The sequence below is a fragment of the Salarias fasciatus genome, chromosome 12 (genome assembly GCF_902148845.1).
Source record: "Salarias fasciatus chromosome 12, fSalaFa1.1, whole genome shotgun sequence".
Classification (NCBI taxonomy): domain Eukaryota; kingdom Metazoa; phylum Chordata; class Actinopteri; order Blenniiformes; family Blenniidae; genus Salarias; species Salarias fasciatus.
Window position 1 is genome coordinate 3,660,385 of NC_043756.1, and position 23,038 is coordinate 3,683,422.

Genomic DNA, 23,038 nt, shown 5'->3' on the forward strand with positions numbered 1-23,038 from the left:
GCTGTCAAAACAGCTGGAGAAAACAGAAAACAGGTGATTTCCAGCCAAGTGTGCACCAAACTATGATTTTTATGTGGAGATCGTCCCTCTGCACTCATCATCGCTTCCCGTTTGAATTTGTGCTTTTCTCGTTAGCGGGTGTCTGCAGCCGCCGGGCGGTGGGAGTCAGATCCTGTTTGAATCCGGGACTGGTTTCGATTGGAAACGAGCACGCGTCGGTCGGCCTGTGGGTGCAGGGTGTAGCTCCGCCCCCGCCCGCCGCCCGGTACCTTGCAGACGCGAGCCACGCGGGCCACCGTCAGCTCCGTGTCGCAGTCCAGCTCCAGCGCTCGCTCGCTGAAGAAGAAGTAGATCTTGTCGTCGTCTCCGTCTTTGCTGCCGCCGCTCTCCCTCACCAGGGCCGAGCCCACGAAGTCTGGCTCTGCACACACACACACACACACACACACACACACACACACACACACACAGGTTTGACGCCTCCATCTCGTTCCCTGCCGGCCCTTCTCGCCTCTTTGTCTATTTGCTGTCATCACTCCTGTCTTCTCCAGTCATGTCTCTCCCATGCTCCCTATTAGTGGCCCATTTTGTGTATTTTTTTTTTTTTTTCACTTCTTCAAGTCGCCGCTGTCTTTCAGCATCCAGTCCTCATTAGTTTGTGAATGATATGTTTTTAAACAGACATTTTTCTGACTGCTGGGGGCTTTAAATTCAATCGGTTTTATGAATAAGTTTTTTTTTTTTTCCTATTAGGAGGACTCGTGGCTCCCCAGATGGACGGTCCTTTCCAGGATATAAGCCTCTGAAGCAGCACTTTAAGCCTCCGTGAGACACAACAAATCTCCGCTAAAACCCAGGCCAATTAAATGCTTTTAGAGCCGGTCAAAAAACGGCTGAAATTAAGGTGACACGAGCTCCGCGGCAGGTCCGGTTTTTAAATAAGTGCTACGCAGCGGCCTGAATAATAAACAGACGTATCGGTCCAGGAGTGGGGCTCATCTGTATGTCCCTCCCTCCTCCTCCCTCCGTCTCCATTCCCCTCACCGCTCATTTTTATCTTTTCATCACCAATCTTAATGTCTGTTCTCTCATCACCCATTTCTCCTGCTGTGACTTCATCCTCTTTTCTACCCTTCATTTCTCCGCAAGTGCCTCACTCATCTCCCTGCCTCCCCAGTCTCAAAAAAAAAAAAAAAAAATAAAAGAGAGAAAAAAAGAGGAGCGATAACGATCTTCTGCCGTAGCCAAGGCCCGAGCTTCATTTCCTACCAATCATTTCTGTTTCTCTTGTTCTCTGGCATGTTTCTGGCTCCTGTTCTTTTAATGAAATCCTGCTAAAAGAGAAGCCAGCGTTATCAACCTCCACTGAGTATTTTTAATTTGAATACATATTTAATTTGTCGGTATCACAGCATCTAGGGGGGAAGAAAAGCTCTTAAAATTGAACTGATGCAGTTCAAACAGGAATATAAAAGAGACGGTATTTCTCTATAAACGTTCACGCCGCAGCCTTCTGCAACCACAAACACAGGTTTGATTAAAACCCTCTTCAGCCGTGCTGGAGAGCTTCTTCATTGTTGTGTATTTCTGGAATTCCAATCTAAATTGGAGGTGGCTTGCTCCGGATTTGATTGACGTTTTCATTAGCATTTGACACTCTAAATAGGTCACACACCCCTGCCAGCTCCCGCTGTCATCCACGCCAGCGCTGCGCTTCAGGAGCGGCGTGCGCACGTCTGTTTCAGAACCAGCGAGCGTGCTCGAGCGACATCTCAGACTTGTGGGCTCGGCTGGTCTGGACGCCCTGATGGTCGGCTGAGCTATCGACACAGCCGCTCCTCAGAAGGGAAAAAGGAGGAAATAAATACTGGAACTATATGTTTTAGGTGCAAATTAAATAGAAAATCCCAGAATAGAGTCTAGGTTCAGGATATTATAGTTTCTACATGGAGTTTGCATGTTCTTTCTGCCAGTGCATGTTGCAGCTTTTCTTCCAGGTTCCACAACAACAGCATGGGTTTGCTGCTGAATGAGTTGATGGATCAAATATCTTACTGGTAAGTTATTACACTGAGGGTTTTTTACATTGACAGCAGGTCAAATTTGCTTTGTTGCTGGTCATTACACCTGCGCTCAGCTTTCATCTATAACCCTGAACCCTGAAATCATAAAATATGGGCCTTGACCTCACGACCTCCTGACGCCCCGCCCCTTCCTTGTTCACACATCTGTACATGAGGGAGCTCACCTAAAGTCGTGAACGTGTCTCTCAGGTCGTTTATTCTTAATGAAACGTTCTGATCAGTGATGTTAATGGGATCATTGATCACATATCTCATTACTCTCCTGGAAAGCTACGACATCCGGGGCTTCATCATACGGAAAACCACTAATTTTGTTATATTACTGGCAGGTGTGACGGTACTGCTAAACAGGGTCTTCAGTCATCTTTTCACAGTCACGTAATTGCAGACTAAACTACCTACAAAAGCCCGACAGCTACAAAGAAAAGGAAAAGAAACAGGCATTTTCTGGTGTCACTTGCTCTTTTCACACGACTCCCGCCGTCCCAGTGCTCTCGCTGGCAGGCCACCCGCCTCTTTTCTTCCCGGCGGTTCCCATGTCCCCCCCCTTCACTCACCATTGAGCCAGGCGGGCAAGTATTCGCTCTTCATGCTGTAGTGCTGCTGGCCCAGGTTCCTCAGGATGACTGGCTCCGTACCCAGGAAGTTGTTGAGCGTCGCCGAGTACAGCTCTTTATCTGCGGCGACAAAACGCAGCATTAAGAGCCGGCGGTCGCACGGCGCCGGCGGCTCAGAGGGGACGCACAAAAGACGGGGCCCCACAGGCCGGATCCGTCCAGGCCGTCCACGAGGAGGTGAAATCAGACTCGCCGTCTCTCAGCACACAAACAAATCCTGCAGGAGCAGCAGCAGCAGATTCCACGGAGATTTTACGATTCTTTTACGGCCCTCAACTCTTCGGTCGACTCCAGCCGACAGACACAACAGCGGCTGACTCCGTGTTTTCCGCCAGTAAATGTCAGCGGTTTTTCAACAAAGAGCTCATCGTTCTTTCTGGAATAAAATTACCTTTTGATGGCAGCGAGGCTTTTCAGAAACCTGCATTTTAATTGTGTTATTCTTCCAGTCATGTACACCAGCGCTTCTGTTTGCACAAAACACTGGTGGTAGAACGGCGGTCCTGCGAGAACCGAGCTGCAGCAGAGCGGCCCGCCGCCGTTTCTCATTCTAATGGTTCTTTTCTTTTTTATTCACACAAATAATTACCAAGTAGAAAAGACGAATTGTAAAGTTTTTGTGCAGGAGAGAGAAAGAGAAAAAAGACCCAAAAGGCTGAAGAAAAACATCCTCCCCTTCGTTCAAACATGCAAACTCATAAAAACAACAACAAAAAAAACATGCATGAGCTAGAAATATAGCCGTAACATACAAGTGTGTTTTGATTAAAAAGCCGAAGATGAGACTTTAAACCACTTGAATCTAAGAGGTAATTTAACATAATTTGCTCGTGTTGTAAAATGAGTGAATATCTGGTAATAAAACTTCTTAATCTAGGAGAAAACACTTCAATGCTGGCATTTTATTCAACATATAACTGTAAAATGAGTTCTTCAGTGTTTCCATAAGCTCTGGTTCTCAGAAAACCGTAACAGAACCAGAACAGTGTCTGAACAGTGTGGTTCACGAAACTTAACGTGAGAATATTTTAGGCATAAAGCATCACTGACCATTTTCAAATCATTCTGAAGTGGATCGCTACCTTTTTGTCCTCTAATAAAAGCATAAAAACTTGAAGCCAAACCGCGGCTGACAAATCCACTGAAACACACAACGCCACAGCGATGCTCACCCACGATGAGGCCGGTGTGCCCCTTGGCGGGGTCGTAGGGACACTTCCCCTTTCCGTCTTCCAGGGCTGCAGTGTTGAGCGTGAAATAATCTGCATTCTGCAAACACACACACACACACACACACATTTACACACATTAAGACACACACAGACAACGTGAGGAGCACAGGTGGTTCACGGTCAGGATGGATTAAAGCCCACATGGAGGAACTGTCTGTCCGTTACGAGAGCCATATCTTCACCTCCTGCCTCGTTGTCCCAACGCATCAGCGTCTCTCACACACACACACACACACACACACACGGATACACACCAGCTTTCACACAGCCCGGTGTGAGACACTTGTTTTCCCTCGCATTTATTTTTATTTTTCCACACGGCGGTCTTCGCCTCGGGTCAGATCTCTCAAGTTGACGCCTGTCAACACAAGTTTTTCTGAGTCTCCGCCCGTCGAGGAAAAACATGCTAACTTACCACATAGGTGCATTTGGGCTGGAAGGCGAAGGTGCCGCACGTGTAGAGGTGCGTGTGGTTGTAGCTCTGCAGGAAGCGGATGTAGTTGAAGCACTCGGTCTGCGGGAAGCGAGGGGGAAGCGTTAGGCTGGACCTCACACACACACACACACACACACACACACACACTTCACGCTAATGCCTCAATGCGACTTCGTTTAAATCCTCAGTCACCGGGGAACCCGCCGCAACCTTGAGGCGAGATCATGTTTTCACGAACGTGAGATGTTGGCCCGCCTTCTGCTCTGATGTAGATATGAGTCAGTCTGAGCGGCAGGTGATGCAGAAACACACTCTTCACACCCAACGAGAAAGTGACAGATAGCTCCGTTCAAATGAAACGCAGATAATTAACGGAGTGATGCTCGATGGAAAGTACCCTTTAATATCGGCGCTGCGACGGAAAACAAAGCTCCCTGAATGGAAATAGAAGCAGATGCTCCCACACGACGGGAACTGGAGGAATGAATAATTCAGTGCATCCAGTTGATGCTGCCACTGCAGAGGGGAAACAATATCGCTGTCTGAAAGGCTGTAATACGAGCAATGTGCTGTTCTAAAATACAATTTAACAACTTCTGCATCACTGACAACAATCGGGAAAGGGATGTGTCAAACCGACGGGCCTCGTTTCAGGTCCGCAGCCAGAGCGTTCCACAAAAAGACCAGTAATTACGCCTAATTTAACGGCTGACACTGTAAACGCCGTGTTCTGATTTCTACAGCGTAAGTAACATTCTGCTGCCGTATGCTGGCAGCTGCAGAAACATTTGTCACTAAGCTCTTTTTCTTTTTTTTTTTTTTAGAGCAGAGCAACTATTTAAAGGTTGGCATGGTGGAGTAGTGGTTAGCACTCCCTATCACACAGTGAAAAAAAATTCAGGGTTTGAGTCAAACATGTGGCTTGAGGACCAAAACTGGCCTCCTGGAGGGTGGAACTCAAGTCTCAGTTTTGTTCATAGTGTGTGGACCCGACGTGAAAATGACATGTTTTTGAGCTTTTCGGCTGCTGTCATGGAAACGGACGTCGTTTTCAAACCGTGTCCGTGTAAACGTGAAACTTTTCTGAAACGAAACGTTGCGCTTGCAGATGAAACGTCGCGTAAAAGGGGCCGAAGCCTCAGAATGACCTTGGAATGCATGAAAATGACGGCGAAACAATGGGAAGTGATATTTTCACTGATGCAATTTTTCTTTTTAACTTGCCTACTGGAGATTGCGCCTGCTTTAGTAAGTGTAAACACCATAAAACAACACTGAGAGACAAGGTCAGTTCAGACATTTCACTATGTTTCACACTAGTTTGTATTATTGGAAAATGGCATAACGTTATTTTTCTTAATAAAGCTTCAACTTCTTCATGTTTTGTAAAATAGAAATGTGACTGAACTGTTTCAAAGAGATCATAAAGGACATAATTCTAGTTTAGCTGCTGCAGCTGCATTCATGTGAAGCCTTCCTCCTTCTGGAAGAAATAAAAACACATTAAAAGTTACTGCTGAGGGAAGTTTTAGCTCCACTTCCAAAAAGCTCTGCGTGTTCCCATGAAATATTAAACGAGGCTTCTTTGCAAATGTACAGGATGCAGGCTGAGCGGCGAGACGCTGAGAGCGGAGCGGGAAGCTGGCTGTGGCCGATCCGCTACCCGTGTTTACAAATGTACCCGAACTGATGGCGAGAACTGGAGGACGCTAAATTACAAAGAGGTGCTCCTCTGTTAAATATCATCATAAAACACTTGAAAAGCTGGAGCGTCCTCATGACATCTGTTGCATTTTTTTTTTGTGTGATTGCGTCTCTCCGACTGCAGCACATCATTTGCAGATCATTACAAGAAGCAAATTTGTATATTTAGGGAACAATTTCGTGCTGAGACGAGATGAGAGAGATGAGACGGTCCCTCCGGGATCTCGTTGTCCTATTTTGATGATTAATGCCATCAAAATTGTGGCCAATTTTCTCAATTATTTGTCACGTTTCAATGTGATTTTTCGGAAATGAAAGGAAAGCGGGAAATCAATAGATTTTTTTTCTTCATCTTCCGAAACCACAGCCTTTTATAATGATTCAAGCAGTCATCTCCTCCTGTTATAAACAATTTGTAATTGTTTGACATGGTCTTCTGCAGTCATCGTTGTAGTTTTTTTTTCCCCCAACTTTAACACCAGCTGGAACAACACGATGATGTTCCACCAGAAGATGCACGCATAATCCTCTCTGGACTGTCAGACTGAGATCCAAAACGTGCAAGACGATTATTTTTCTTTTCACTGCTAGCTCCTGCAAATTATGTAAAAGTGTGTGAATTACTTTGAGGAGTTCCAAACTCCAATAATCATTTCCAGACACTGCGTGACGGCGCCAGACGAGCTGTTCTGCTCGATAGACAGCATATTGCTTCATAACGTCTAATCTAGCGCTCTGCGAGGACGTGAATGTTCCTCTAATTCCGCCACACAAACGATCCCTCTGGAGCTGCAGCAACAAGTTTCTGCTTTGAGGGTACATGACCAATAAAAAGCATCTAAATCTCGGTACGCGAGGGAAAAGCTGAGATCGTATTGCAGAGATAGAGGCGCCCAGTCGCTGGAAACAAGCACAGAGGGACGGAGCACGATTCTTCAGATTTAAAGTGTTATTCTGGCACATGTAATTATAAAGCAGCCAAACTCATCCCGCCTCGAAGCAAATCCTCCATCGACTTCCTGTCGCTGAGAACAACATACATCCTGAATCGAACCGCCGCAAAATCTGCTGATTCCAAGTCTTCCTGGAAGCTGCGTTTCACTGTCTGCTAATGCAGCGGCTGGATGGTTTCCAGCTCAGAGAAGGAGAAAAAACTTGACGAACAGTAACGGAGTGAGATGTGTTTCCCTGCTCTCAGAAATCATTTTGTTAGAAACCAGCGGCCAGCCGGGCTCGCCGGGCGGCCCGCGGGGCTCCCGAGCGCACGTCCACGTTACCTGGTTGTTCTTTCCTTTGGCGACACACTCCCTCTTTTTGTCCTGCGGAGCCGGCCAGTCGATCTGCGGAGAAGACGGAGATGGAGAAGATGAGCTGCAGGAAATGATGCTGCCCACTGTGTGTTTCGCAAAACCACATGATATATTGTTTATATTGAAACAAATCACAGAACACAGAGGAATCCCACATGAGCCAGGATTATTGAGAGAAAGAAGGACTCCCAGTAAACAGGAAGAAACCGGAGCAGGGGCGTCAAACGTAAGGCCCGTGGGCCAAAGCCGGCCCATAAGAGGCTCCAATCCGGCCAAACCACCAAGGAAATGTGAAAAACTTTAAAGAAAACATTTATTTATTTCTGCATTTATTTATTCAAAGTCATGTTGTCGGGGTGAGTTTGTAAAAACATTCATAAGGAGATGTGTTTGTGTCATTTTACTGTATTTTGCACCTAAAGGTTTCATTAAATTTGACTTTATGTTGAGATTGCAGTATTTCCCCTTACTAATTGATTGGTTTTATAATAATTAGTGAAAAACAAAGAAAAAAAATGCTAAAATTGAAAGCAAAGCAAGTTACAAACAGAAAAAGAACATATTTTTTTTTAAATAAATGCATCAAATGTAATTTAATACGTTGCTCTGATCTGACTTTTCTTCCATTAAAATTGAGAGAAAATATCATTTCTGAGTCATTACATATGATCTTCTCTCTTGTTGTGCCCAGTTGATAAGAGAAGAGGATGAAATGGATCCTCTACTGAACGCAGACAAGCAAGACACTTTCATTTCCTCACAGCCAGGCACATCATTTGTAAACCAGCCAATGGCTTGTTAAAAAAAAAAAAAACAACACACTGAATAAAAAGAAAACACTTCCTGATAAAAGTGTTATCAGCTCATTTGTCTGGAGAAACATTTCACACTCTCCTTCTTAGAGGCGTTTTGCTTCACTAAGCCGATCCGCCGTGCACTCTTGACCACCGGCTGCAGTAACGAGGGGAAAAAGACGCCGACAGATCCAGGAAGTCTGTAACGCGGAGTGATTTCATCCCTTCAGGGGTTCAGATTCAGACTGTTTGGTCCTGATGTGAAGGTGCGGTGTAGCGACAGTGGATGAGCAGAGCTGCTGCACAGAGTTCATTCCCAGCTGTGGTCGGGAGGTAAGAAACTGTGAGGTCTTTACTCCAGGAAGTAGAAAAAAAAAACTGATGATTACGGCATTGTTTAAAGGATCAAAGACGCACTGAGAGCAGCGCTGCTGCAGCCAAAAGCTTTCATCCTGCAAGAGGTGCAATCTGGCTGGAGCATGCAGGGCGCAGAGCAAATATTACACAAAAGTCAACACTGTTTTACACTTTTTACATCCACACTTGGTTTAACCAATGACCTGGGGGATTTTATCTGTGTTTACAGTGGGCTCGTTCTCCTAAATGACTGCGGAACGTACGGGTGAACTCTGCTCTGAGTGCACAGTATGAAGTGTGTTTACGGAGACGTTTCCACACCATTAGAAATAATTATAGCGGTCATTACTGGCTGAAAGCTGCCCCAAAATTCAGAATTACACCCATTTAAGCAACTGCATTCAAAGCAACTGCAATCACACAGGTTAATGCCATATAATGCACATGTGGATGGAAATGTGCTTGGAACGCATTAGTGGAGCATAAGGATAGTGACCTTTTATGTTCTTAAAGAGCGGGGGGAGAAAACCCCCAAAAAACATTCATTTTGAAGCCAAAATGACCCACAATTACATTCAAAACAGGAGCATTAACAAGCTCACATTTAAAATTCAAGATAATTATCCAGCTGAAATCCTCCGGACGTCATCCGCTGAATATCAAAATGGCTTTATCAGACGCTCGGTTTTCACCGGAGATCAACTTCTGATGGAGAAAAATGGCACAGGCAACACCGGGCGGGATGTAATCATGTGGATTATTCATCCATCCATCCACTGAACCATTGTGTGGTCATTCAGATCGATGGCTCGAAGGACCTACGGTTCTTATAAACACTCTCACGGATTTCTGAAGAAAAATGCACAACTGTCGCCGTTTCTTTGTTGTCCCATCCGATTGGTTCTCTCGCCTAACAGCTCCCACTCTTTATTTGCGGCACGCAGATCAGGCATTATGCTGAACATCTTATCAGGTGGCAGCGTTATGAGTCAACACTTCGAGGCGGCTCTCGGCGTCGATAACTAATAGCCGACCGAGATGCATCTGCCAAAGGAGGTGTCCTCTTCATCGCATTAAAGCAGCGCTCTAATAATAAGACACGGCTCTCGGGCAAATTCTTCACTTCTCCTCACATTAGTGTCTTCGCGTACGTCGCGGAGACTTTGCGTGACGAATCGGCGACACCAAAGTGAGTACAGTTATAGATGAAACTGAAGTGGAAACATTTATTTTGGGATGGATCCCGGCGTTATTACATGGCACTTGGCTCTGGCCCTAAAAGAAAGAAAGAAAGAAAAAGTCACGTGGTTCAAATCTCCGAAGCCTTATCTGCCACTGCGTCAGCAGCAGTAATGCCGCCCACGCTTTGGCTATTAGCTCTAATGCAAGCACAACCAAGGCAAGTTAACTTAAAGTGCTGGTCGGAGCTGGCAGAACAGAGAGGAGCCTGGGAGCGAAGTGGTGTGGAGCTGGGAGCGTGGGAGTGGGCCGCTTTGGAAACAAGGTGAGCCGGCGCATTGATGTCGCAAATTCACAAATGAAAATTAATGAATGAAATAATGAAAAGCAATCCAGAGTCATCATGGGGAAACAACACGGCTAAATAATGCAGGAGGAAAGCACTTCAAACGCTACCGGAGGCCGGAACGCCGAGAGACGATCCAGGGGAGGCGAAGAGGCGAGGAGATGAAGAGAGCCAGGAAACAAAAGAGACGCGGGGTGAGAGAGGGACGGGCAGATGGCGGCGGAGGGGACGGCTCGCTCCGTCCACACGGCTCGGCAACAGGTGGCCTGATCATTACTGTAACACTCATAACCCTCAGTCACACAGCCAGCGGCGGCGTTCGGCGTGGCGGTGTGTGTGCGTCCGCCTCTAATAACCTCTCATTACGGCGGTAAATCAGATTGTCAGACCGCCGCGGGCTGCTTCGCCACACCTCCGACGCCTCTTGCTTGTAATCGCATCGATTGCAACACGGACCAGTTATTGAGGGAGCGAGGGAAGAAACCAGAGTGAGTCCCGGAGGTTCTGGCGTCTCGGCACCAAGTCAAGGCAGTCCAGAAAGACAAACCGGTTCGAGACACACACGTGCAAGTGCGTGTGTGTGGTGTGTGTGTGTGTGTGTGTGTGTGTGTGTGTGCCAGCACACACCCCCACATCCACAGTGGATATGTTTGAGCTGATAGAAGTGAAACATTGGCGCCGATCGCTGCACACGTTATGATCTCAGCATCTGGCAGCTCGCGCTCGCCGTTACCGTTGAAGGCTTTTAGCTACAGATAACATAAATATCTTACAAATAAAGTCATAATCTGGCGAAGCACCAGCAAACGTTTAGCGCCGACACGTGAAGGCTGAAACACTGTAAACATGTTTTGTTCTGATTAACAAGGATTAAAGTTGCTTGCTATACCGCTCTGAAGATTAAAACTACTTTCGGGCTCAGGAGGCGCGTTGTGCTGATTTTCTGAGCTCAGCTCCAGGATTTAAAGCAAAGTGACTGAATATAGGAAAAAAAAAAGAATCGAAACACTGCTGATACTTTCTGTTGACTTACTTAAAACTTTTATCAACTACAGTCATGTGGAACAACTAGAGCAGCTGGACACGATGCGTCGTCTGCAGACGAGAAAGCATTTCAGCAGGAATCACAAAAGAACATCCGCTCAGCTTTTATGCTGCAATGAATTTAAATTGCAACAGTATGCTTATTTTATTGATGGCTATTTTTTTTAATTCACTTTCATGATTATTACCACCATATTTTCTCTCTGAGTTTTTTTTTCACATGCATAATATTACGAGAAATTTTAATAACGACCAGGCCAGAGCAACAAAAGCCTTTCCTGACCTGGTCCACTTTATTATTCTTCAATGAAGCGCTCCTTTTTTTTTTTTAAAATTATGCTTCGGAATGTATTTTTTTGCTTGCATGTGTTTTCAAACGCCCTTGAGCGAGAGGAAAATAAAAAAGAGAGAGACAATAAGAAAAGGTCAGCCTGTAAGTTAATAGGCAGCGAAAAAAGAGAGAGAGAGGCAGAAGCAGAGATTAGGTTTTATGTTTTCTTATCCAAGCCCAACCTCTGAAAGGCTTAAAAAAGTTCCCATAATAATTGTATCACAGTTGATATCATAATTGAATTTGGTGTGTTTAAATGAAGTATTTGAATGGTGCGTTTATCTCCTCGGTGCTCAGTAACCGAGCCGAGCGGCGGACGCCTTCAGTTCCTGAACTGTCCATCATCAAGTCTGACGATATTAGATCTTACATGCAAATCATTTCATTCGGTTGCTTTCTCACAAAAGCCTTGCAGACTGTGTGGGTGTTTACAGTGGGAGCTAATCAGCGGGGAATTATTTTTCTTGAAAAACCTCCAGTGTCGATTCTGAACTTATACATTTTAATGTGTCACCGTGGAGAAAGAAAGAAACAAAAGGGAAAAAAGGACCTTTAAGTTTATGCTCCGGTAAGAACACACTGACGATCGTTTCTTTATTGAATGACCATACATTTATACAGCGCGTCATTAACGCTGCGCGCCTCTTTAATAGTTCCACAAAAAGTGATAAAATTTGAGTTTCAAGCTTCAGCTATTAGAACGCTAACCCTGATCGATTCTGAAGGAAGAGAGAGAGAAAGCTTGGGGTCTTATTCAGTGATGCTGGTTTTCCTATATCTTTCCAGAGTGTCAAAAAATGGACAGTTTTATATTTTTGGCCACCTAAAGGTCTGTTTTCTCAGTTTGTCAACGGGGCCTAAAACTAGCTTAAACAGTCTCGATGGCTACAACTGCAAAATGCGTTAAAACAGCTCAAATAGGTAAAACTGTGAAAATGGCTGAAACATCCTCCACAGCTGGAACTGCTTAACGTTGCTAAATGAAACAATTAAAACAGCTAAAAAACTGCAGTAAAATGTCACAAGTTCCCAATTACAGGTTGAACATAGGCTATGGTTATGCTAAACACAGTATATTAAAGGTTTGAAGCTACGCTATCTTTGTTTTGAAGTTTAAACAATAAAATTACAGACAAATTGGTTGGGAACATTTGTGGACCCTGACCCAAACCCCCGAGTGTTGAGTCTGCTGAAGGGGACTTTTTCCTCTTTTCTCCTCTGCTAGCTTCAGTGGAGTTTGTTGGGATCCTTTCGGCTTCTTCTTTTCTACAGACTGTACTGGACACTCCTCCAATTAGCTTGAAGCCCTCACTGGGAATCCAACCGGGACTCAAACCCAGGGCTCAAACGCTCCGGATCAAGACTTAACCTGGCGCACCACCAGAGGGAACGGCCACATCAATAAAAACTCTTTGTGGTGGAAGACAGAGAAAGCCTTCAAAGTGTGTTTACATCTCTGTGTGTGTGAGTGTGTGTGTGTGGGTGTGTGTGTGAGTGTGTTACCTGTGGTCGCAGCTGTCTGCTGATGTCATTCGGGTCGAGGGCGAACAGCGCCTCGCGAGCGCCTACGTACAGAACCCTCTCGTGGTCCGACAACGTCAGCATGCTGTAGTTGAAGACTCCCTGGGTGCTGAATCTGGCCATGCTGTCCAGCACATCTGCAAAACGACACACACATCGTTTCATTACACCGCTGACAAAACGAGGATGAAAATCCCCTTCAGCCGATCCGCCGTCAGACGAAAGACGGGAACCTGAGAGCATCTCACACTTTTCTGGTTGGAATTTGTTATTTACACCACGAGCGTCACTCGCTGTCTCACGTACAGCTGGGTGTCGTCGGCATAGAGCATCATCCTCCCTCATCACTTCATTACAGACTCGACGTCAGGGTGCCGCCACACCAAGTCACTACCTGGGAGAACTCCTGGAACTTCAGCGTCTCCGTTTTCCACTTTTTGTGATTTATGCATCCAATTAACCCTCTGATCAACACTCTGTTTTCAGGAAATGTGCAATATTGCAGATGAGGATTAGAGTGACGAGTGAAACTTGAATAAGTCGCATCTGTATTTTTATTGACTTTCATCGCTTGTGCAGAAAAATGCAACTTTCTCAAATTATTGACAGGCTGACATTGTGGAGGAATTCAGATGTTTATGTTTACTGGATGTGCAGAGAGGCCCAACGCATTTTTATTAACGGCTTGAAGACACAGCTATTTTCTGAGCTTTATCAATAAAAAACAGCCTCAAAAAGCAAGAAAAAGTCAAACATCTTCCAATTTTAAGTTGTAATGACAGAGAAGGAAGCATTAAAACCTCTCAAACCTCTCCCTGTTACAACTCGGCAGATTCTTATGAGTAAACGGAGACTCTGCACAATATCGAGCTTGGAGATCTGGTATAAATTATTCCCGGGGGGAAGGAGCGCTGCACGGGAAGCTTCCCAAGCTCTGTATTTACTTTAAGAACCTGACGCAAAAGCCGGTCCTCGGCCCGAGTCTGATAAGTCCCAGATATGCACGTAAGACGCGAGATAAGGTGCTCGTCTATTTAGACAAGCTGCGCAAATAAATACGAGGCAATGATGCTCTCCCAGACCGGCCCTTGTTTTGATGAGGAGCGCAGTGGCGTGCACCGCTGCAGCCAGCAGTCATGAATCCTGCAGCTCAGCATGCCGAAAAGAGCTGGAGCTTTTAACACGCCGGTTTTAATGCTGGAATCAAGATGATATCACATTAATAATATAAAAGCTGCAAGACTGCACAATCTGCACACTGTTTTTGTCTGGTAAACAAACTAATCTTCGGCAGCTCCAATCAGCCGGCGCTTTAATGTGACTTTTTAAAATAGAGAGTTTGTTATGGAGCCAGATGCCGCGACGTTCACATTCATACACTTTGTTCAATAGGAGTTCCATTAACACTGGTAATTGTTAGATTGAGAAAATCGACCCACCTTGTTTTTGGAAAACAACTTAATTTGTGTTTTGGCTCATTTTGACGAAGCTCTTACACCACGAGGATGTTGAAGCATCGATAAACTGAAGCATGGCTGCATTACTCCTGCCGTAGGGAGAGGCGCAGCCTAATCCAGGCCATACAGACCACCTAAACACACCAAAGCGGGGATTTAGAGTCGGACCGGGCAGCGTTATTCAAACTGGAAAATGAGATCTGAAGTGACAACGTGGGCCGAATGCAAGAGCTCGAGAATGCTTAGAAATTCACACTAATAATGGGCGCAAGTCTGCCGGGGTGATTAGATTGTTCATTATCTGGCCCACACATCCAGATGCGAATCGCATTTTAATACAAGGCTCGAATGAGGCCTTTTAGTCTGATTACGCTATCACTCAGAGAATTAACCGAATGTTACCCCCTTTGTCAACCTGCTCATTGATTCCTCGACTTCAAACAGCCCGATCGATGTGATTTACCTGAGGATAGTCTCATTCGTATCAGGACGACCCGTATTTTTTGGGGCTGTTTTTCACTTCTTTTTCGCCGAGCTCACACGGCGGCACAAAACATTCACACACACAAGAAAGAAAGAAAAAAAAAAAAAACATTACAAAGAAATCACAAAATGTTCTCTCCTCGTTCCCATCTGCGGGGAAGAAAACGGAGCTGACTTTTTTTCATCAAAATTTAAAAAAGATGCACCAGCTGTTTTGCTGTTCTCACACACACATGTACACACACGCTCACACACTCACACACACCATTCAAATCCCCCGACGAGCATACAGACAAACTAGTGGCGCAGAGCAGAAGAGAAAGCAAGACAGAGGCTGGAGGAATGAGGGAAAAGGACGGTGTTTAGTTTTCATTATCCACACTCTTGTTGCTTGTAGTGTCACCTTGCTCTCTCTCTCTCTCTCTCTCTCTCTCTCCTCCTTCCTCTCTTTATCTGGGCTGATAGAACGTGTGCAAAACGCGAGGCGAAGGCAGCCCGCATCGCACATAATGCCACCTCATAAACGCGATGAGAATTCTTCTTCTTTTTTTTTTTTTTGTCTTCCACAGCATGAATACTTTCACATCTTTAGCCCATTTTTTTTTTCTTTTTTCCCTACTTACCCCAAACCGAAAATAGCTGCCGAAATCCAAAGAGAGACCTGGTGTGATTTATGGTGTGACTAACTGCTCATGTGACGCTGTGGCCTAGTTGAGACTGAATAGACTTTTATATACACGGAGAAGCCTGTTCTGGGTGAAAGAGCTGTGTGTGTGTGTGTGTGTGTGTGTGTGTGTGTGTGTGTGTGTGTGTGTGTGTGTGTGTGTGTGAGTGAACAAGGTCAGACAAAGAAGACATGTTATGAACGTTGGCGCTCACATTATAAATTTCAGCAACACGCTGAAGGATGTTGATTCTGTTTTTATTAAATACAAGATTACCTTTTCAGTGCCTGCTCACACTCTTTTCCCACACCGATAATAGCAGCATTCAGCCGAGCTTAAACACACGTGAATGCAAGTGCAGGTTTTCACCCTGAACGGGGGGGTCAGTAAAAAACAAGCTCGATCTCTGAGCTGACGATTAATGGAAAGCAGCAAAAGTGCTCCGAATATTACAGAGTAAGACCGTCTTCGGTGGCAGCTGTGCAAACGCCAAATGAAAACTCTGTGATTTGGCTCAAAGCTCAGCAACAAGCAAATTAATGGACCGTGAGTGGAGATAGCTGAAGTGTCCTGCCAGACGGTCGTCGTCCCGCCCAACAGGAAAATTCTCACTTTTTAACCACTGTTGTTTACCTCCAGTGTCACTCTGAGAGTATAAATGAAACTTTTCAAGACTGGCTGCAGAATGACACAACGTTTTCTCGTGGAAATCAGGGCTTCTGGCTGCTCTCCTGAGGAAGGTCAAACTGACAGGAGTTTGATTTGGCACCGAGCATCGAGCCGGATGACGTCCTTCAGAACCAGGAAGATCCTGGTCACAGGCTGGGTTTTCTCTTCTGCTTATACCATATTGTTCTCTGCACGTGTGTGTGTGTGTGTGTGTGTGTGTGTGTGTGTGTTGTTTCCTTCCAAAAACACTTGTGGATTGGCATGACCACACACACTCTCATTCACACCTACGAACCATTTATAGTCACCAGTTCCCCTCTCATGCTCGACTGTGGGAGTAAACCTGAGTACCAGAGGGAGTACACATGCACGCTGGAGCAGAACATGCAAACTCCACATAGAAAGGCCAAGAGAGAATGCACGTCTTTACACCCAGAATTCTTAAACTCGCTGCTGCAGGAACGTTAAAAAAATACCTTCAAAACTCTTCATCCGCGGTTCCCATCAGTCCCTAATGTTGTCTTCAGAGTAAGACCCTTTATTCCAAAAACAGGCAAAACACAGCGTGTTCATGTTTACTGGCAAAGAGTAACAAGCCTCTGAAAGAGCGCTGAGGCCACTGGGGTCAATGAAACCTTCAAATCTGGACAAGCCTCTGACAGAAAACCCGAGAGGCAGCATGTTTTAAGAGGTACGGAGGGATGGAGGGAGGGAGAGAGACGAGTGGAGGGAAGAGGTAACCGAAGGAAGGAAGGAAAGGAGGGAGGGGGGGGGGGGGTAAGTACTGAAGTCAGCTTATTATCTGAAGAGCAGTGGCGTATAAACATTGGAGGGTTTGTGCGGATGAGCGAGTGAGATGAGAGTGAGCGAGGAGAGAGGCGGCGTCCTCGGGGGAGAGCGCAGCACATCTGCTGTGTTCCACACAGCCGGGCAAAAAAGCTCCAGAGCTGACACGCTGTACCACTGAGGGAGGGGCGCGCGCACGCACGCACGCACGCACGCACGCACGCACGCACGCAGCATGTTTGTGTATGTGGCGACATGTAAATGCCAACCGGTGCTGATCTGCACTCATGTACCGGCACTCCACATGCACAGTTTCAGTCGAGAAGACAATTAGTTTGCACACATTCACATGCACGTACACGTGCACACTGTGGCGATGCGATTTGCTGCACATCACAAATCAGCGCACGTACTGAAAGCATGTATGTGCCGTCTAAAAGACACATGCACACAGCATGTACACAGCTTACACCTAGAAGGCACATATGCCCATGCATGCACACATGAACACGCACGTGCAGCATTCACACATCAGAGCACATCTGTACACATGTACGTCTCACACACACACATGTTCAGAGAGCTGTTGTGTAATCTACACACTGCGTTTGCACGCACAGAGACACGCCTGCAGAGGTGAGTGTCTCTCCAGGGCGATATGGGAGACGCACTTACCATCTGCCACCACACTGTGGCAGCCCTGAGGCTGCCTGCCAGGGTGTGTGAGTGTGTGTGTGTGTGTGTGTGTGTGTGTGTGTGTGTTTGTGTGTGTGTGTGATGTGTTTCGTCTACATCAGAGATGAAAGCGTGTCCCCGGCTGTGGTTCATCACTGTTTGTATGCAGGTCAACAAGTGCGCATGTTGTCTGGAAGACAATTTTCTCCGCGAACAGTGTGCGAAAGGAAGCGCTTCTAAGTTTAGGAAATTCGAATGGAGGTGAAAAAGCAGCAGCCTTCTCTTCTTATTAATGACTGAGCAGACAAGAACAAAAAAAAAAAAAAACCAGATAAACGGAGTCCAAACGAAGCGGGGAGCGCGTCGTAGCCGCTCGCTCAGCCGTCCTTGTACCGTATATTGAAAAGAATCAACTCTGAATTCCAGACGTCTGCATACTGTTTGAAGATTTTAAATAGAAGTATTCAAGGATTCTTTTTTTTTTTTTTTTTTTTTGGCCATCGTTTTAAGGCTGCAGTCCGTCTGTGTATGTCTAAGGGCGGCTCGAGCTAAATTACAAGGCCTTTGATGCTTGGAAACAACAGTTTGTAGGGAGCAGGAGAGTCGGAATAAGAAATGGAGGGTAAGCGGGAGAGGAGGCATAATGAGTCCAACAGATGATGGAAGAAGCACAAACAACAAAAGGGCAAACACCAAAAAGCCAGAAATGAAAGGAAAGGATGCAAAAACTCAGAGAACTCCAGAAAAGCCGGCTGGAAACGCAGATCATCCCAGATCAAAACTCTGCGCTCTGGCCCGGTCTGTGTTTGTTTTCAGATGGGTGTGGAACTGTGATAAATGTACTACAATAGGAAGCCAGAAGAGATTATTGTGACCATGCGGATCTGTGTAAGTATTGATAAGCACGTTTTGGATGTGTTTGCATGCTGATGCACGACATTTCCATTTGCAGAGAATATTATTAAGATAAACACATTACAGCGATCCTGCGGTGTTGTTTTCTCCTCAGATACGACGAACCGCTGTTTCACCCTCTTTCACTGCAGCACAACACCTGAGACTGTGTGCGTCTGTGACTTTACGGTCCTCACGCAACACACGCCGGTGCAACCCAGTCCTGTCCTTGAACGCACCACGGAGGAGCAATTTCTCACCGTCCCGACATCCTTCATGCAACAGTGACGCAACATCATCAGGAGGGTGTCATAAGGCAATAAACCTGAAGAAAACCCCGCTGGTATGAAAAACATCGAGTGAATTGGTTCATTTCTTTAAAGAAAAGGTAGCAGATCAACAGCTGGCACTCCAGTGTTCAACGCAGCAACAAGGACGAGACGGCTCACTTTGACCGGGAGCGCTCCATCAGCGAAGGGAGAGCCACAAACAGATTAAACTCTGGGAACTTTTCTTCACTTGCATGTATTTACATGCCGGGTGTGCACGGCTGCTTGAACTCCGTCTATTACAGAGTGGCTCGGGGTGAAGTCGCAGCTTCTCCGACCTCCGCAGACCGTGCCAGACCAAACAGAGCTGCCCTTCGGAGGCGGCCGGGGAGGAAGGCGAGAGGCTGGGGATCCGGGCTGCGCCTCTGTGATCAGCCTCCACCGGTCCTCGGGCCTTCCTCCCGCCGTCTGCTATAAATACACGCCGACTCTCCTTATAGCTTCCAACCGCCGAGCCGCTCGCACAGCAAACTATGATTACAGGCCTATTTTAGGGAGCGCTCTGAAGCGGCGGCAAACACTGAGCGAGCGGCAGAAGGAGGAGGGAGACACAGTGCCAGACAGACCCGGGCGCGTGCACGGCGCGTGCACGGCGCGTGCACGGCGCGTGCACGGCGGCAGACCTTCATCTGAACAGGTAGCCCGTCTGAGGGGTTGATAAAACACACGGAGCTGGAGACGAGGCTCACGGTTGAGTCAGGTTTACGACAGAATGAGAGCAAGGAGATAAAGAGAAACAAGGACTGGGAGGACGTGCACGTCTCCGCTATGCAACAGCACCGACTAACAGCTTAGGCTAATACAGATTATATATATATAACAAAGAAGGAGAATACTGAAGACATCCACCTCAGAATAAATACAGTAAGACAAATGAATGCATAATGAACGTGTGATTTCAGATCAATATCCTCGTGTCTGCTGTGTGTAACAGATTGCTCCCTCTTATGCCGGCATTCATATTCCCGTCATGGTCATACAGAGACTCCATTCACCAGAATTGGCCGAAAGCTGGATGCAGTGGGAGGAGAGGAAGTGGTTAAACTGGATTAATGCAGCAGCGGAGCCAGTGGGCCTGGTGGGGGGGGGGCAGTTTGTTTTTTTTTTTCCGGGTGGGGGTGGGAGGGTGGAAGATGAAAGCGGGAGGGTGAAACAGTCCCGCATGGTGGGGGGTCGCACCCTGCAATCCCACAACAGGCAGAACAAATCGAGCTCTGGTTGATGCCACAAGTTGCTTTTTATTTATTTTTTTTTCTTTTTCCCTCCATTCCAGCGTCATGGTTCGGTGTGTGTGACCGGTAACGGCGGCGGCGGCGGCAGCTGGTGGGAGTTAGAGGTCTGACACAAACAAAGAGTGAAAGAAGGGCAGGCCGTGCAGCTCAGTGACACCAAAACGCTTTTTGGAATTTGACTCACTGAACAATTATGCCAGAAATGGCAGCGATGCTGATTCACGAGGAGGGGAAATACAAACGTGGAAGCGGCGACCAAGCAGCCTCCCAACTCAGCTCGGTTTCCATGAGTCATTGAGAGGCTGGAGTTTAGGGTCCGTTGACTCTGCAAGGACAAATCCATCCTAACCGAGGATTCCTGATTTGTATAAAAATGGTATTTCACATTTTCATTACACACAACTTTGCATCTCGTGATGCTCTTGGTGTGCACGACTTCTCATTGTTTTATTTGAACAATGATTTTGCAAGTTTGACTCACTGAACAAATGCTGAGATAATGCAGCAACGGTGATTCATAAGAAGAGGAAACACTGAAGCTGTGACTGGCCCTGCAATCCCGTGTCACGCTTTTAAAGCAGTTTTACGCTGCTCAGCCTTCACCAAAGCTCCAGGTCTCTTTAATTCGTGTGTGAACTGCACTGACGGTAAACTCGCGTTATTTCTGTCCCGCTTCGTCCGGTTTTACCAGGAGAGCTTGGAGGTGTTTCGGCATTCAATTACCTGCAACACGCAGCATTACTGCTGGATTGAGAAGCGTTATGTTAGCACCCGGGGCTCGCCTTCTCTCCTCGCACACCTACGCCGTGCTTAATGTAAGAGCAAGGCCGTAACAGCCAGGAACAAACACATCTGCGGCTCAATAAAGTTCACCAGACGACACAGAAATGTGCAGTTATGCGCTAATTTAGAGAACATGATGATGTCCTTGCTTTTAAAATTGTTGGTGTTCTGTGTTATCACATGGTTAGAGGCTGACAGTCCAAAAAAAACAAAAAACTGTGGAATAACAGTGAAAATGTGACTTATTTTAACATCATCAAGCACCATGCAGCGAATTATTCTGGAGACGTGGGAGCAATCCAATATTTATCCTGTTAAATTACTTAAAAAGGCTGTAATTTTCCGTTGTTTATCCTGTTTAATTTCTGATGTAATTGTGTAATCAGAGCATCTCCGAGGAGCCGAACACATGTCGCATCTGTTTTCATCTGGAGTCAGGAGCGACACGTCGAACGTACGAGGCGAAAGCGGCGAGACGAGGGGGGCGGAGGCGCCGCGGCCTCATTTCCATCCGCCGGCCGGGTTAGTGTGACAACGGCGAGCGGCGCAGGTCCTGACATCTGGACCCGGCTGTTAATCTTGCGCCGACCGGTCAGCGCCGCGCCGCGCCGGGCGGATGACTGACACTCGGAGCAGATAAAGAGCGGTGATGAATCTCCTCCTTCCTCCCCCCACATCTGTCCTCCCAGTCACGCACAGCCTCGCTCTGCCTCTGCCTCGCTCTCAACCACTCATTACAGTAATTGGAGGGTTTGGGGAGATACGGCGAGAGACAGAACGAAGGAGGGGGGAAAAAAAAGAAGGAAAGGTTGAGAAAGAAGGAGAGGGAGGCGGAAAGGTTTCTGGAGGTCAGAGGGCCGGCCCTTCTCCACCCTCCTCCTCCTGGCTGGTTTTCTTTCCTCTATCGTTCTTTTTCTAAATCAAGAAGCCTGAATTTGCTTTGGCTTTTCTTTGCAGGCCTCATTTGCTGCATCAAAGCCAAATATCACATTTCTGAGGGCCGGGTTTCTGCTGCCCTCTTCACCTCCCTCTTTGTTCCTCACAGCTGCTGCGCCTCGTCACTCTCCGGGCTCACCGGCCGCCGCCGCCGTTTCGCCCACACGTATGCACATGTGAAAGCAGGGAATGAGAGATGGCGTCTGAGTGGGAAAGCCTTGAAGGAGAAGGGCGAGACGGCGGCGCTGTCAGGTGACGTATGCTCCGCGGGCCGGGCGAAGAGCGAGAGAGCAGCTTAAAACAACATAATGGATGCTGCAATCATCTCCGGCCAATTCAGTGTGAAGAGACGGCAGAAAAAGACAGAAGCGGACAACAATAGACTCCGAGGCAGGAAAACGAACGGGCTTTAGCTCCTCTCTGCTTTAAATCAGGCGTCTCAAGGACAAACCGGGAGATAGATAGTCTGAGTTTCGTCTTGTTTCGACCAAAAGACAATCTGATGCCGTTTGTATGACGCGGTAAATGTGAATAAACAATTCTCTGGACTTAAACTTCAGTTCCTTTGATTTAAAAATAGAACTGCTGATTCAGCAAGTAATCTAAGTACTGTTTGAGTTATCAGGGATGTCAAACATAAGGCCCGTGTGACAAAACTGGCCCACAAGTGACTGTAATCCGGCCCGAAAAAACCATCAAAGTTTTCTAGTTTTCGATAATTTCAGTTAGATTTTTTTGCCAGCCGGGCTTTGAAGCACGATCAGACTCTAAAGGTGAAGATTTACTCCCTGCGCCACCAGGGGGGGCTGTAGATCTGCCCCCACATTTTATAATATATGCAAAGGATATGTTACATGATGCTCTCCCACCATTTATCTTGATCGTGGCAGAATCTGCACCAATATCTGGTTAGAAACACTGACTAATGCGTCCGGGGGGTTTTTCACTTCAACAGGTGTCTGAATGCATTTGGCTGTCTCCCGTCCAAAATAACCTGATCTCAAGAGACGTCCTGTAAAAACACAGGTGAAGTGAAAAGATTGTAAAACTGAGGGCCGTCTGTAAATGTCGCCGGGATGCTGCGGAGCGTTACTTCAGCTGGACTCCAGCCTTTCTGGCTTCTCATCTTCCATCGTCTTCGGTTCCAAACTCTTCATAACGCCGACAAGAGATC

The 23,038-nt window shown here is 46.6% G+C and overlaps 1 protein-coding gene across 3 annotated transcripts in view; it reads right to left on the bottom strand.

Moving 5' to 3' along the window:
* sema4c (sema domain, immunoglobulin domain (Ig), transmembrane domain (TM) and short cytoplasmic domain, (semaphorin) 4C) overlaps positions 1-23,038 on the bottom strand; it is a 94,286-nt gene that overhangs the window by 17,261 nt on the left and 53,987 nt on the right. For all 3 annotated transcript variants that reach the window (XR_003932519.1, XM_030103961.1, XM_030103960.1), the window contains exons 4-9: positions 12,938-13,092; positions 7,351-7,413; positions 4,349-4,447; positions 3,874-3,970; positions 2,642-2,761; positions 270-421 (exon numbers count right to left, since the gene is read on the bottom strand). Coding sequence is in view for 2 of the 3 variants with exons in the window: in XM_030103961.1 (XP_029959821.1) it covers positions 270-421; positions 2,642-2,761; positions 3,874-3,970; positions 4,349-4,447; positions 7,351-7,413; positions 12,938-13,092 (686 nt within the window). In the remaining variant the exon portion in view is untranslated. The remainder of the gene's footprint in view (positions 1-269; positions 422-2,641; positions 2,762-3,873; positions 3,971-4,348; positions 4,448-7,350; positions 7,414-12,937; positions 13,093-23,038) is intronic.